The sequence below is a fragment of the Lipomyces arxii genome, assembly GCF_038497795.1.
Source record: "Lipomyces arxii strain Phaff 12-163 unplaced genomic scaffold V1512scaffold_1, whole genome shotgun sequence".
In the NCBI taxonomy this organism is placed as follows: Eukaryota; Fungi; Ascomycota; class Lipomycetes; order Lipomycetales; family Lipomycetaceae; genus Lipomyces; species Lipomyces arxii.
Window position 1 is genome coordinate 587,253 of NW_027117700.1, and position 13,012 is coordinate 600,264.

Here is a 13,012-nt window from a genome sequence, read left to right on the forward strand (position 1 = left end):
ACTAACCCCTGAACTGGGAACTTACGATTCCGGGGCGAGGCGACGAACAGCCACGAACTCACAAGGAAGAGCAAACGTCATATTCAACAGCTCTTTTTATTTTAGTAAAGTGCAATGTCTGATCGACCAGTATTTATAGAAGAGCAAATAGAAGTACCGTTTTCGCTACCGTCTACTTCGAATTCTGGTGCCATCGTCGGAATCCTGACTGCTCCCTCTCATCCGTCGTACCCTAAAAGTGTGCTTGTGTTAATGCACGGATTTGCCGGTCATAAAAATTACTGTTATCAGAAGATGCTTGCCCATAGATTGGCGCAAAGCGACTTGGGTCTTTATTCATTTCGATTTGACTTCCGTGGTTGCGGTGAGTCTGCAGAAATTGAGTCTCCCAATGGCCGAACACTTGACGAGGACTACTATGACATTCGTGACGTGCTTAAATATGTTCGGGAACAATTACAGCTTTATGTGCTTGCGTTAGTTGCGCATTCTAGAGGTTTGTGCAAATAATATAACTTCAATACAACTGTAACTGATCGTGTCAGGCGCTGTGGCTGCATTGATGTATGCTGCTAAATATGATCCAACAATTCCAAATTTGATCAACTGCAGTGGACGTTTTCGAACTGAACAAATCAAAGAAAGAGTTGCTAAATTTTCCCGCACATGGGAAGAGGATGGTGGCTACTGGGTAGATATACCGCGGTACATGAAGACACAGCGTGTCTGGGTGCCTGCTGAAGAAACGCTCAGTCTTGCGGAACCGAACATGAACGAAATTGCGACACTCCCAAACTCCACGTCTTTTTTGACAGTTTATGGTTTAAGCGATGTCATTGTCGCTGTTAAAGACTCTGAAATGTTTGCAAATCTTCTCGGCGATCGTCATACTCTCAAATTCATTCCCGACGCAGACCACAACTTCTACTCCCGGAATTCTGAAACGGGAGTTAGGATTAATCACAATCCCGAAGTAGTGAAAATAATAGCACAGTGGATCTCGGCCGAGGAGCGTCGTAAGCGATTCCTATACCGGAGCGGCTGGCTGAGCACGGTCTCACGCTGGAAAAATGTTGACGGCGTCATGAATTTTCGTGACTTTGGCGGTTGGCAAACGCCGACTGGTCACTATGTTCGTCCTGGGTATCTACTTAGAGCCGCGAGCTTGAATGGTATCACCGAGCAAGGAAAGCGAGTTGTCAACAAACTTAATGCCAAGAAGTCCTTTGATTTGAGGTCTTCTAGTGAATGCGAACAAAACGGTATATATAACATTCCGGGTCTAGAAAGAGTGCATGTTCCGGTTGGAGCTGATAAAGACATGTCACCTGAGCAAATAGCAAGAGTGCTTGATCTTGCGGCACTGGGGTCTGAAGGGTTCTTAACAGTCTACAGAGAGTTTTTGACAGACGGAATTTCAGCTTACCGCTCCATTTTCGAGCACATTAGAGACGAACCTGATGAGCCTTTGATCATTCATTGCACGGGTATGCTTAGTAGGGGTATTTCCTATATGTATTTGACAAATTTTAGCTGGAAAGGACAGAACAGGCGTGATCTGTGCACTTATCTTACTCACGGCTGGTGTTGACAGCAATACTATTGCTCGGTAGGTATAGAAGGAATTTTTTCACTATGCACTGACATTCACAGGGAATACGAGCTGACAAGACACGGCTTGAGTTGTAGGTATTTTTGTATAGCAAACTTAACGTGGGAACTAATACCGAGTAGCATATTTCAACCAAATCATGAATGCGTTGTCACACAAAACTATGACCGAAGAAATGACAAACAACATAATGAGCTCTACGTATGACCACTCAAAGCCGAGTTTTGCTTAAACTAATACCTGATAGATACGAAACGATGGTCCGCACAATAGACATTATAGAGAAAGAATTTGGTGGGGCGGTCGGGTATTTAAAGAAACATCTTCAGTTCACAGATCAAGACGTTGCTACAATACGTTCAAATTTACTACTTGCTCCCAAGGAAGCGATTGAGGTCTTTACAGCTGGTATGCTTCACGACGGGCACTTGCTTGTTCCAGTACGAAAATCAACTATATAGACTATAGTACATTTTTTTAATAGACATACACAACCGCAAAAACTCCATAATACATGAATTATCGTACACTCTACATTCAAAGAATGTTTTCAATCTCGTACACAATCATAACCTCTGTAGCAGATCCTTCCCAGCCACGATTCCCGCCGGTGGTGATCATATATTGACAGGTTTGGTCAATTATAATGTCCGAGACTGTACCGCCATGGTGACCAGGAACAATCAAAAATGGCACTTTACTGGTAATGCTGCTTTTAGCCATTGACGTCGTCAATCCGGTCGAAGCTTGAAGATCATAAAGTCGAATGTTGTCATACGACGCACAGACAATGTGCCGTCCGTTAGGCATAGGCGTGACACAACTGACAGGTCCTGAGCCTCCAGGAAGTTTCAGCGACCGTACCGGTTTATCCAGAGAATGCACGGAGAACTCTTCGACTATTGACAGTTACACTTGCAATTATCCAATTAGACATAACCTTACCAGTGCCGTTTCTTCGTCCAAGGTAGATGTTATTACCGTCGACAGACCAGCAAGCCTGATGTATTGTCAGCTCAAAACATAGACATTTATCATCGTACTTACGCTCATACACCATGGTGGCACACCACTGGGAAGAGGAATATCCTTAACGTATTTACTTATTCTGCTGTCCCATATTTTTGCATGGCCGTCAATAGAAGTTGTAAGAATAATGTTGTTTGACGTGTTCTCTCGCATTAAACCACCAGATTGCTCATTGAATGGGGCAGTCAAAATCGGTTTCGATCCATTCGTTCCGGGTCTGTCGTCAGATGTGCCATTTGTGACTCCGTTGGCTTTAACGCCATTGACAGCTTCCGTCAATACTGATTCTCCTTCATTTTCCACAGGTGGCTCAAAAGTTTCAACTGCTGCTGTTTCTGAAGTATGTTGCAGCAACGACCTGTCTAACGTCAATTTGCTTTCGTCTTCATCTTCGTCATCATCTTCGCCAAACAGTGACCCCATAGAGTCAGAATCACCATCTTTGCTTTTATCTGGTATTCGATCAAAAAGTTCGACTTCCTTCATATCAGCGTCTACTGTTACATCGTCTACTTGTTCTGGTGTTGAAGATAGGATCGTAGCAGTCCCGCTAATCTCTGGTCTCCATGCTATTCCGCTGATCTGTCCAGAACTACCACCGTACTCGCGCACAATTTGGCCAGTGTTCAGATCCCATTGCAGAACATTTTTGTCCCAGCTCCCACTCAACACTGACGTTTCATCACGGTTAAGCTTAAGCACCGATACAGTCGAGGAATGACCTTGTAAATGAGCATGAATTTTGCCTTCGGCGTGTCTGATTGTCTGTAGTGTAATTCCACCAGTCTAGATTTAATAAGAATACTGTTCAATTTCACCGCACTTTAATCCATACTTCAAGTCCGGAGAGAAGCCATAAACTTTGAGACTGTACAGCAAGTGCATAGACTGGCGATACTTTCATCTCTGATTCTTCAACGGGACCAGTGACAGAAGATACTGACAATTCAGTCAAGCTCAAACACATCTGTAATATACTTACAATCTTCTGAAGGATCCTCGTTTTCCCAGTATGAAACTAGTACACCAGCCTGTTGGCGGTTAGATTGGTCACAGCTATGAAGTATACTGTACCTTTGTTATACTATCCGGAAATGGATGTTTTTGAGCCACTGTTAGAGGCAATTTGCCGCTGACAGATGCATAAAAATCGAACTTTCGTATGAACCCGTCCTGTCCACCTGTATACAACCAACGCATTGATTGAGGCAGATCCATGCAATTGATAGAAGTCGCCATAGGAGCAGCGACGTAGGGAGCAATATCGTAAGAAGTACATATATCTTTTTCTGGTAGTAGAAGACTCTTCATAAACTGACGTGAGTGTGAGTATGAGTACAGCCATGCTTTGTCGACGGCCGTTGTCGTATCCGGCTGTGATTGCAGCTGTTGAGAGTCAAGTGCCTGATCTTGTGAATACTCATCGTCGTCCCTATCCCCCTCCACATCTCCGTCTGGATCACCGTCTTCGTCTCTTTCGTCGTCGTCCCCTTCGCCGTCTCCGTCGTCGTCGACATCCATACCATTGTCTCCGTCATCATCTCCATCAGCGTCGTCATCTGCATCTTCATCAACATCACCGTCATTGTCCATATCAGCATCTCCATCAGCATCGCCATCAGCATCGTTATCAGCATCGCCATCAGCATCGCCATCAGCATCTCCATCTCCATCAGCATCACCGTCTCCATCAGCATCAATATCATTGTCGTCCGCATCTGAGTCGCGTCTTGCCAATTCATCTTCTTCGCGTTCATCATCCGAGCGATCCAACATATTATCGTCGTCATCCATGTTTCTGCAAGCTGAGTCTGTCAACTCTTATATGCTAATTTGAAGTAACAGTTTTTGGCACCGACCTTGATCTGATGTGCTTTGTGCGTAGACTTTCAGCGACAAAAGTTTTAATGAGAAAAAGGATACAGGCCAACGTTGCAAAGCTAGCGCATCGACATTAAACACCAAAATAGGCAATATTTACTAATGCATAAAACTGTACAGTATTTTGCGTAGTGAACGTACGAAGCGTAGTAGTATTTTGTTTTAAACGGGAGTCGTGCATATATTTAAAGTTTCTATCGTGAGGGTTGACATACAAAGCTTGACCATACCAATTAGAGTCGGAATATAGCTGATCCGGAAGAATGCGGGTCAATTTTGCTCGACTTGCTAAGTTCCCGAGCATAATTTTGTTTGGAAGACCTCAATGTGGACTATGTGAAGAGGCAAAAGAAGCCGTGATGAAAGCGAAGAAGTCACTGCCTGAGATTGAGTACAAGACCATCGATATTCTACAGCCAGATAATAAGAGCTGGTTTGACAAATACGTGCGCACTCAGTTTGATTTGAAGTTCCACTGGTGGGATTGACATCTCTAGGCTTACGACGTTCCAGTTATTCATTTCCAAGCGACTGAGAATAGTCCAATCAAAAAAATCATGCATCATATACACGAACAAGATGTTATAAATTTAGTAGAAAGTAGTATTGAATCAAAATAGTCTAAATTTGTATATACACAATGATCAGTCAAGATAGCAATTCTATAGTTTTGATTTAGAATCTCGCTTGCGCAGTCGAACAACTCCCTGTACCAGTCAGTCCGGAGATCCTTCAAAGAACAATAAAGGAACAATACCTCCTGGATGACCGAGGCCACAAGTGTTCCATCCTGAGAGTATAATCTTGCAAAGACAAGGCCTGTTCAGATTGGTGACTATTAAAGGCAAAACATCAGAACTATGCTTACCTCGCTGTGACCCTGACCACGGGGACTAACGTTGTCAGCTGCCATGCAACACGGATCACTAAAATTTGGCTTACCTGCATCTCATATAAAAGCCATTCATCTGCTTTGCATGGTGCCTGATCTTACTTAGTTTACACGGCAAGTCGTAACCGTTTTGTTCACTTACGTGGAAGTAAATAGTATGATCTGTCACCTTCTCAGTAACAGAACTTCACAATCTGTAATGAAACATACCCAAACTGACCATCATAGAGATGTCCGTTCCTTTTACATTGTTTACCCAAGGGGAAGTGCCTAGGAGTGAACTATCACTAAAATACGCCAGTGCCATGGCATGCGCATGTGAGTTCTTGATCTGACCTCTAGCGCGTACCCAAAACCACCTACTTTTGTCTTCTGCTGGCGTACCATCTGGATATGCTGAAATATACATTAGTAAACACAAACTTGAAGAACATAAGAGTAATTGGTACTTTTAATAACAAACTTGGTATCCACTGGATGGGCACGATTAACTTCTTCGGCGGTGTCGTACTCAGCCTTCGACAATGCGCCTGCTTTAAATAGTTCTTTCACTGCAGCAGCATAGTCCTTCACTTTCTCTGGTACCGGTACACCTTTTGGAAAACTTGGTGAATGAGACATCTCCGTCTCAGCTGGGACTTGAAATGAGATTGTTGCTGTGAATATACACCTGCCTTTTTGTCTAGCCTGCACTGTTCTAGTAATGTATGACTTCACGCCAATTAGCTCTATGTAGTCCGAGCAACTAAAACACTCACTCGTCCATCTCTAACATGCTCAACTTTGTACAAAATGGGAAAACTAGCATCGCCCTAACTCGATTAGTCGTAAAGATCATTCGAATGAACGGAAACTTACAGCAAGTACAAAGTAGCAGTGCATACTATGAACTTCATATTTTGTAGGCACCGTTCTTATCGCAGCCATCAACGACTGAGAAATAACATTTCCACCAAACAGGCCGCGTGCGCCTTTGGGTTTGTATAGCGGTTGCGCACTCCGGAACAGATCTAGATCAAGCTCCTCAAGCTCTAACAGCTCCTCAATTGGAGAATTTTCAGCCGACATCTTTCAGTGCCGCAGAATCCTATTGCAATTGTCTAGATCAGGCTGATTATATGAGTTCGCGGCAGAATGGACCTCAGCTGAAATGTTCCAGCCCGAGACAAATATGCTGTGCGGCTTAAATGCGGAGTGGGGAGAGTCCCAACTACGTTCTCCATTCAATTTATATGATCCACAATATGATTATATCATTACATCAATACAAAAATAGGCACTTGTATTGCAAGCATCTGCTTCCCAGTAAATCCCAATCTCGGCTGCCAATCCAAACTTCGCTCGCAATCTTTAACTTCACAAACACTGATGCACCTTTCCAGACCAACAGTGTAGGATCCATATCTCTCGGTGTCGGCATCACCATGACCGAGCCGGTTGCCCACCCCTTCCACATTGAAACTCTGTCTTCTAACAACCGATTGAAAGCCGGCATACTGCTTGCGCCACCACCAACCATGATGATGTTTTCGTACATTCGTTTTCCTCGAGCTTCGTCACTTTTGCTTACTTGGCTGATACTCTCAATGATTGCTCGGTCAAGTGGTGCCGGAATAACAACAGAAGTATCCATGAGAGCTAGTGAAAGCGCTTGCATAGATGGGCCAGCCGCCGCACGTGTAGCAGCGTTGCCGCCGGCCACACCTGCACCTGACGTAGAACCAGTGCCAGTTGCTGGAGGTGCTTCAGGCACAGGAGTTCCGGCGACCGACGATGTAGGTGTGTCTTCCTGTATATGAGACAGCGTAGATGATTTTACGGGCGGTTTTGGGGTTGACGCTTGCGCAGTTTGGCGTTGCATCTGCGCAAGTGCGCTATTTGCACCAGAAGCATACCGCGAATATAATGAAACCTGAGCCTCAGACTACGTCTTCAATCAGCCAAGTTGTGATAGCAAACGGTGATACTTACATAAGGATCGTTATGTGTACCGTCGTATATGTCAGTAGACCGTTCAAACAGAGTATGACGTTTTTTTAATTTGTTGTCATTTTCAAAGATGTCTGGAAAGAAATATGTCTGAAAGTCAGTATTGCATAGGCCCAGTGAACTAAAACTAAAATATACCATTGGCGCAAGCATTACTTCATCAAATGTCTTAAATGTGTATTTTCTTGCCTGGCGTCCTGGCGTCCGTTGGTAAAAATTGTAAAGCTGGACTGTGATGTCAGCGTCGTTCGTGGTGCAAAACCTTGACTTAATATCCTCCATCAGCGCCCAATCATACTGATAAGTCAAATTCAGCTCGGCATATGGAAATTGAGAAAGTTGAAGCATTTTGGATAGTGCCAACGTAATGTCGTCACCTCCAAAAGGCAAATTTACACTAAATCGATAAGAATTAAATCCTTTTGCGGCATAATTTCACATACCGAGAGTCGACAACACACAAGCCTTCGTCTATACAAGATATAGCAGTTTTTTGAGCACCGATGTCAACTACACAAGCGGACGAAATTCCAGCGCCAAAAGTTGCAGCCACTGACTCCTGGATAATTCCAACTTTTAAGAATCGTAGTTCGCGGAACAACATATCAATAAGCTCAGACACTTCAACTTTATCGTATAAATCCGGAATAACTAAAACAGCAGAATAAGTGGACAAGTCGGATTTCGCAATGTTCAGCTCAGACTGAATTGCATGCTCGATTATCATCGCGATGTCACCAATTAGTTGGCGAGTAGATGTGTAATCTGCTTCGTTGAAATAGCCGTGTTGAATTGGCCATAAAAGTCTGTAGCGTGGTATAGACCGTGGTGGAATTCTTAATGCTTTTTCTCCAATAATGATAGTTGGTGCGACCGAGACGTCTGTCCATTCCAGTCTGTACGGGTCGTTGTGATCTGGAATGTCTTCGTAGACGGCACGCTTGTTATATGATAATACTGAGTCGTGCGAGTTGCTGGCAACACGCCGTTTGTAAAACCGCATGCGATCTTTGAAGTCTTGCGAAACCTCTTTATGAATCAATGCGAACTAGTTGGTGTTAGCTCACCCGTTTGTCATAGTGCAGTTGCCCGCAATCATACATCGGGATCTTCAGCAGATTTGAATTTTGGCTCAGCAGCATCGAATACCTGAGCTTCAGCAGGTGAGAGCTTGTACGCTATGACATTTGGAATAGTCTTTGGATATGTATCTGACGCTAAACCTATCCGTAAATTGCGAGATCCAAGGTGAATGACTATGTCTTTTGATCCTTGCGTTTCCTATGCATCGTCAGCCGCAGGTAGCACACTGAGTGGTGCGCATACCTCCTCTTCTTCCTTCTCGTCAATGTCCATCTCATCGTCGGCATGCTTAACAGGTTCGTCTTGGCGGGTTGATTCCTTAGCTTTTGCTGACTCTTCAACCAACTGCCGCAATATCATAGCCTGATCATCGCGCTTAAGATATTCGCTATGCCAACTTAACATTGCTGCACCGTCGTTCACTCCTGCAGATACTCACGTATAGTAGTTCTTTTGATTGATCGCGACTGCCTGAGGAAATGACGTTAATTTGTATTTGTTGTCAATTCGCTTCAAGCCATTATCCGACGGCTTTGTGCCCTTTTTGGCGGGGGGCATACTGATATTAGAGCGTTGACCACAGTTTGTACTGCTTATGATGGCCGACCGTAAACTCAGGAGTTGTTTCGTGATGCGGCGGTGAGTTTGACGGTAAATTTAAGATTGATCACGTGATCAAGCCAGCAAGGGTTTTGTGCTGCCCGATAGTTCGTCGGATCATCAGTATGTCATAACTTCAAATTACTTCAACTGAACTGGCGGCACATAAAATAGGGTATTGTGTATATATAAACGCTTCAGAATGATATATAGGCGGAATGTTGCGCTTCCATTGCGGCGACAGTTTCAAACTTGCACTGCTCGGCTTTTTAGTCCATATCGATTCTATGACTGTAAGTCGCATTTTGAGGTAGTGGTATGGTCTGAGATTGATTATTTTAGTGGCAAGGGCGCAGCCTACTCTATCTGAACTAGAACGATTTAAACAAGAAACACTAGAACTGAAAGTCTCGAAAGCGGCGGCAACAGATGCTGCAAAAGATGACCCACATTTAAAAACAGTTATGAAAGCACGAGAGCTTTCTCCACAAGAACGAGCGCGTATGCTGAGATGTGAATATGGTGTGAATTTATTCTAATGGGCGCTAGGAATTGTTTTTGGGTCCCGACTTGCAGGACCGGCGCGACGAGCAGCGCTGGAATCTACATACCGCAACATACTTGGTGTCAAAGTTCCGTCTCGACCCACAGAGCCAGACAATTGCTGCATGAGTGGGTGTGTCAACTGCGTATGGGAGCTCTACCGAGATGATTTTGAGGACTGGCAGGATCGCAAACGCAAGGCAATGAAGAAACTGATAGATAATAACCGGCTAGATCTATGGCCGGCAGATTTTGGTGACGTACCAAATCTTGCGAAGGGATCGGCTACAGTAGATGAGAGCAAAGAAGAGGAGGACGCATTCAAAGATGTCGATGTTGGAATTCGAGTTTTTATCGAGACAGAGAGACGACTGAAGAAAAAGCACGCAAAACAGTACATTATACCACCTCAGACGGCAAATCCGAGTGCTAATTTAAACGCTTAACTATGAAAATAGACGAAACTTGCATTATCATATATATCCGCAATTTTAATACATTTACTGTAGGCATTAGTGATATTGATACACTTGTTCGTCTTGCCAAATGAGCCGCACATAGTCGACAGTAAAAGGAAAACGCGACGCGCCGAAGCAGCCAAGTTAGTAGACATAGTAATATAGTATCAGCAAGAAAGATGGAGAACAGTGTAATTGTGCCAGCATACCACGAACAAGCAAACATCAGAGCCTTGACGACACGTTTATTCAAGGCATTGGAAGACCCCTCTAAGACAGAGTTGATTTTCGTGGACGACAACAGTCGCGATGGGTCAGTTGAAGAGGTCGAAAAACTGAAGAATGAGGGATACAATGTCGACATTATTGTTCGTACAACTGAGCGCGGATTAAGCTCTGCTGTTATACGAGGATTTATGGATGCTCATGGAAAGTACTTGGTGTGTATGGATGCCGACTTGCAGGTAAAGTGCAGAGTGAAAAAGTGCGTGTAAGCTGGCAAGTACTAATGAATTTCCAGCATCCGCCGGAAAGAGTTCCAGCTGTTTTACACTCACTAAGAGATCATGCTTTTGTACTCGGAACTCGGTATGCCCCTGGTGTGTCGATGGACAAGGACTGGCCCCTTCATAGACGAATTATCTCTGCAGGAGCTCGAATGTTAGCCCGCCCCTTGACCACCGCGTCTGATCCTATGAGTGGGTTTTTCGGCATTCAAAAGTCATACGTAAGTTAAAATTATGCTACGTGTAGATACAGAGGTTGATTGCGTTCTAGGTTGTGAACGCGAAGAACATTAATGTACAAGGGTTCAAGATTGCATTAGATTTACTAGTCAAGTCTAAGATTCCTAGCGCACAGATTGCGGAAGTTCCATTCTCATTTGGCGTTCGAACAGTCGGAGAAAGTAAACTGACTGGTAAAGTCATGTTGTATTATCTCAGCCAGCTTAAAGAATTGTACATGTACAAGTTTGGTCTCGTGACTTGTGTACTGATTATAATGGCAATGTTCTTCTTTGCTGTCATGATTCTGTTTTGAAGAACATGTGAAGGAGACAAAAAACTTGTACAAACTTGCTAGCTTTATGATTTGCAATTAATGCATTATAAATAAAAAATCATTCAGTCAGCTCCTGTTCATAGTTTATTTCAAGATCTGACGGCACCTGTCCGCCTAGATTGTTTACGCGCTCAATAAGTGTTTTGTGCTCGTCTAATTTCTCTTTCAAAAATGCTAAAGCTGATTGAGATCAGCTATAGTGTTGCTATTATAAATTAGATAAACTCACATTTTTGTAAAACTACTGCTTCTGATCTACTTTGAGAACGCGTTAAGCCTGGCACGAGCTCAGTGAGCGCGTCGAAGCCATCTCTGATTGCCTGTCTGCGTTTTTGCTCTGATGCTATGTGGTTTGCTTTCTTTTCTTGTGGGGTAAGTAGTTCCCCTGGCGGTTTCTGTGATTTTGGGACTGGCGTAACAGACGCCGCCCATCGACCGCGCTTTCTAGACTCTGCTGCGTCTTCACTGTCGTCCTCTTCCTTCATCCACAGTTAACACAATTAGTATGAAGAAACAACAAGCTGAGGATGCAGCTTATGCCAACTTCTGAAAAAATAAATAACACAGTATTCTTGAGTGAGACAAAAATCACGTGACTAAACTAAGGGGTGTAGATCGGTGTGACATGTAAACCTTATTTATGAAACAGAACTGGTAAAGTAATTAATTGTAAACTTTAAATTTTTACATCTGCGTTCTCGCTCTTTATATTGGAGCCCTGGTCGCAGTGGGGCGCTCAAATATTCAGTCTCATCTAATTGATCTGTCAATTCTGTATCTGTATCTTTCACGTCATGCCCGGTTTATTGAAGAGAATTAAGAAACTTACTCCAGCAGAAGCTACCAAGCTACCGATAAGCTCGCCTGTCGCTCCATCCACATCAACATCTAGCAGCACAGACTCGAGTCCGTCTACGTTCTCAAGCAACAGAAATTCTGGAACTACAAGCTCAAGTGTAGCCAGTGCTCCTGTGACACAGAAGCGACCTGGTTTCCACGAGATCAACATCCAATTGACACCAGAAGATGCGGTAGTTGTCAAAGAATCCTGGAAAGAGTTCGTACCACGCTCACTTAAATTAACTTGAATTAAGTACTGACTGCTATGTTCTACAGGACAATTGCTATTTCTCCTGCCAATCAGACTACATCAAACTCAGGATCACCTTCAAATTTGTTTTGCAATCAGTTCTATCAAAACCTGTTTGCTGTTCGACCTGATCTTGAGTTTATGTTCCCCGATGTCGCGCGCCAATCCGCCGCAATTTCGGGCTTGTTTTCAGTCGCTCTTGCTATGCTAGAAAGTATTGAAGCCTTGGACGAAATCCTGGAGCGAATGGGTCGGCGGCACGCATATGTCATGGGAATTGAAGCCGAACATGTTAGTCCACTTATTGAAAATTTTTTATCAGAAAGTCTGACATTTATTAGTTTGAATTACTCGGAGTCATTTTTATTCAAACGCTTCGCGACAGATTGGCAGAGGTAAATAAATATTGTAAGCTGGCCATTGAAGTTTGATCTAATTTACTGTAGAGATTTACGCCTCAAATTGAAATCACTTGGATCAAGATCTACTCATATCTTGCGTCCAAGATGATTGCTGCTGGTCAAGATGATTACATTCCTGTTGCGGCAAAGCGCACACCTCCACCAGCTGCGTCTTACGGTGTAGTGACTACAGTCAGTAACCGAGCGGCACCTTTACCACGTACAGTGTTTCCAAGCACAAAATCAATTGCGACAATTACCAAAAACAAGAATAGGTGGCGGTCAAATCGCAGCGATGGACAGACAAGCGATAAATGCATTATTCTGTAATTTACACCCTACACTCCGACCTTTATGGAATTTACGCTAGCA

The 13,012-nt window shown here is 43.7% G+C and overlaps 9 protein-coding genes across 9 annotated transcripts; 5 read left to right on the forward strand and 4 right to left on the reverse strand.

The window, feature by feature from the left end:
- Positions 1-114: 114 nt before the first annotated feature.
- V1512DRAFT_200116 (tyrosine phosphatase family-domain-containing protein) lies at positions 115-1,613 on the forward strand (the record flags this gene model as incomplete). The annotated part of the gene is made up of 3 exons (XM_066913178.1): positions 115-496; positions 546-1,487; positions 1,534-1,613. 3 exons carry the CDS (start codon positions 115-117, stop codon positions 1,611-1,613), a joined length of 1,404 nt encoding a protein of 467 aa, XP_066774183.1.
- A 453-nt stretch (positions 1,614-2,066) lies between these two features.
- V1512DRAFT_256317 (WD40-repeat-containing domain protein) lies at positions 2,067-4,683 on the reverse strand. Its single transcript, XM_066914990.1, has 6 exons — positions 3,716-4,683; positions 3,624-3,672; positions 3,477-3,580; positions 2,660-3,427; positions 2,558-2,612; positions 2,067-2,511 (listed from the first exon to the last, which is right to left on the reverse strand). Exons 1-6 carry the CDS (start codon positions 4,433-4,435, stop codon positions 2,150-2,152), a joined length of 2,058 nt encoding a protein of 685 aa, XP_066774184.1. The 5' UTR covers positions 4,436-4,683; the 3' UTR covers positions 2,067-2,149.
- On the forward strand, positions 4,665-5,208 carry V1512DRAFT_256323 (glutaredoxin-like domain-containing protein). Its single transcript, XM_066914991.1, has 2 exons — positions 4,665-4,968; positions 5,020-5,208. Exons 1-2 carry the CDS (start codon positions 4,786-4,788, stop codon positions 5,140-5,142), a joined length of 306 nt encoding a protein of 101 aa, XP_066774185.1. The 5' UTR covers positions 4,665-4,785; the 3' UTR covers positions 5,143-5,208.
- V1512DRAFT_256326 (thioesterase-like superfamily-domain-containing protein) lies at positions 5,112-6,594 on the reverse strand. The gene is made up of 9 exons (XM_066914992.1): positions 6,273-6,594; positions 6,173-6,226; positions 5,864-6,125; positions 5,625-5,810; positions 5,557-5,576; positions 5,465-5,506; positions 5,391-5,415; positions 5,280-5,341; positions 5,112-5,229 (listed from the first exon to the last, which is right to left on the reverse strand). The coding sequence occupies exons 1-9, from the start codon at positions 6,480-6,482 to the stop codon at positions 5,185-5,187; spliced, it is 906 nt and encodes a 301-aa protein (XP_066774186.1). The 5' UTR covers positions 6,483-6,594; the 3' UTR covers positions 5,112-5,184.
- Positions 6,595-6,642: 48 nt separating this feature from the next.
- V1512DRAFT_231987 (uncharacterized protein) lies at positions 6,643-9,100 on the reverse strand. Its single transcript, XM_066914001.1, has 7 exons — positions 8,926-9,100; positions 8,730-8,874; positions 8,505-8,684; positions 7,847-8,451; positions 7,542-7,800; positions 7,386-7,493; positions 6,643-7,338 (listed from the first exon to the last, which is right to left on the reverse strand). The coding sequence occupies exons 1-7, from the start codon at positions 9,042-9,044 to the stop codon at positions 6,676-6,678; spliced, it is 2,079 nt and encodes a 692-aa protein (XP_066774187.1). The 5' UTR covers positions 9,045-9,100; the 3' UTR covers positions 6,643-6,675.
- Positions 9,101-9,220: 120 nt separating this feature from the next.
- V1512DRAFT_256331 (oxidoreductase-like protein) lies at positions 9,221-10,236 on the forward strand. Its single transcript, XM_066914993.1, has 3 exons — positions 9,221-9,379; positions 9,429-9,587; positions 9,636-10,236. The coding sequence occupies exons 1-3, from the start codon at positions 9,289-9,291 to the stop codon at positions 10,073-10,075; spliced, it is 690 nt and encodes a 229-aa protein (XP_066774188.1). The 5' UTR covers positions 9,221-9,288; the 3' UTR covers positions 10,076-10,236.
- Positions 10,237-10,275: 39 nt separating this feature from the next.
- Positions 10,276-11,122, forward strand: V1512DRAFT_195126 (nucleotide-diphospho-sugar transferase; the record flags this gene model as incomplete). The annotated part of the gene is made up of 3 exons (XM_066913153.1): positions 10,276-10,551; positions 10,608-10,814; positions 10,865-11,122. Coding segments are annotated over 3 exons (741 nt in total), but the record flags the coding sequence as incomplete, so codon positions are not given.
- Positions 10,890-11,698, reverse strand: V1512DRAFT_288654 (uncharacterized protein). Its single transcript, XM_066918147.1, has 2 exons — positions 11,379-11,698; positions 10,890-11,329 (listed from the first exon to the last, which is right to left on the reverse strand). The coding sequence occupies exons 1-2, from the start codon at positions 11,632-11,634 to the stop codon at positions 11,208-11,210; spliced, it is 378 nt and encodes a 125-aa protein (XP_066774190.1). The 5' UTR covers positions 11,635-11,698; the 3' UTR covers positions 10,890-11,207.
- A 181-nt stretch (positions 11,699-11,879) lies between these two features.
- On the forward strand, positions 11,880-13,010 carry V1512DRAFT_288655 (globin-like protein; the record flags this gene model as incomplete). Its single annotated transcript, XM_066918148.1, has 5 exons — positions 11,880-12,206; positions 12,266-12,530; positions 12,581-12,634; positions 12,686-12,832; positions 12,867-13,010. The coding sequence occupies exons 1-5, from the start codon at positions 11,944-11,946 to the stop codon at positions 13,008-13,010; spliced, it is 873 nt and encodes a 290-aa protein (XP_066774191.1). The 5' UTR covers positions 11,880-11,943.
- Between the last annotated feature and the right edge of the window lie 2 nt (positions 13,011-13,012).

What these genes read in the sequence shown, in the direction of transcription:
- V1512DRAFT_256317 (XM_066914990.1), bottom strand. Translation starts at nt 4,435, where the DNA reads ATGGATGACGACGATAATATGTTGGATCGCTCGGATGATGAACGCGAA. An exon ending in TTCCGGATAGTATAACAAAG is followed by an intron (nt 3,673 to 3,715) that starts GTACAGTATACT and finishes AACCGCCAACAG; the next exon opens with GCTGGTGTACTAGTTTCATA. An exon ending in TGGACGAAGAAACGGCACTG is followed by an intron (nt 2,512 to 2,557) that starts GTAAGGTTATGT and finishes AACTGTCAATAG; the next exon opens with TCGAAGAGTTCTCCGTGCAT.
- V1512DRAFT_256323 (XM_066914991.1), top strand. Translation starts at nt 4,786, where the DNA reads ATGCGGGTCAATTTTGCTCGACTTGCTAAGTTCCCGAGCATAATTTTG. An exon ending in AGAGCTGGTTTGACAAATAC is followed by an intron (nt 4,969 to 5,019) that starts GTGCGCACTCAG and finishes TGACATCTCTAG; the next exon opens with GCTTACGACGTTCCAGTTAT.
- V1512DRAFT_256326 (XM_066914992.1), bottom strand. Translation starts at nt 6,482, where the DNA reads ATGTCGGCTGAAAATTCTCCAATTGAGGAGCTGTTAGAGCTTGAGGAG. An exon ending in ATCATACTATTTACTTCCAC is followed by an intron (nt 5,507 to 5,556) that starts GTAAGTGAACAA and finishes AAGTAAGATCAG; the next exon opens with GCACCATGCAAAGCAGATGA. An exon ending in TGGCCTCGGTCATCCAGGAG is followed by an intron (nt 5,230 to 5,279) that starts GTATTGTTCCTT and finishes TGACTGGTACAG; the next exon opens with GGAGTTGTTCGACTGCGCAA.
- V1512DRAFT_231987 (XM_066914001.1), bottom strand. Translation starts at nt 9,044, where the DNA reads ATGCCCCCCGCCAAAAAGGGCACAAAGCCGTCGGATAATGGCTTGAAG. An exon ending in AATCAAAAGAACTACTATAC is followed by an intron (nt 8,875 to 8,925) that starts GTGAGTATCTGC and finishes AAGTTGGCATAG; the next exon opens with CGAATATCTTAAGCGCGATG. An exon ending in GTACACATAACGATCCTTAT is followed by an intron (nt 7,339 to 7,385) that starts GTAAGTATCACC and finishes TTGAAGACGTAG; the next exon opens with TCTGAGGCTCAGGTTTCATT.
- V1512DRAFT_256331 (XM_066914993.1), top strand. Translation starts at nt 9,289, where the DNA reads ATGATATATAGGCGGAATGTTGCGCTTCCATTGCGGCGACAGTTTCAA. An exon ending in TCCATATCGATTCTATGACT is followed by an intron (nt 9,380 to 9,428) that starts GTAAGTCGCATT and finishes TGATTATTTTAG; the next exon opens with TGGCAAGGGCGCAGCCTACT. An exon ending in TTCTCCACAAGAACGAGCGC is followed by an intron (nt 9,588 to 9,635) that starts GTATGCTGAGAT and finishes AATGGGCGCTAG; the next exon opens with GAATTGTTTTTGGGTCCCGA.
- V1512DRAFT_288654 (XM_066918147.1), bottom strand. Translation starts at nt 11,634, where the DNA reads ATGAAGGAAGAGGACGACAGTGAAGACGCAGCAGAGTCTAGAAAGCGC. An exon ending in AGCAGTAGTTTTACAAAAAT is followed by an intron (nt 11,330 to 11,378) that starts GTGAGTTTATCT and finishes GATCTCAATCAG; the next exon opens with CTTTAGCATTTTTGAAAGAG.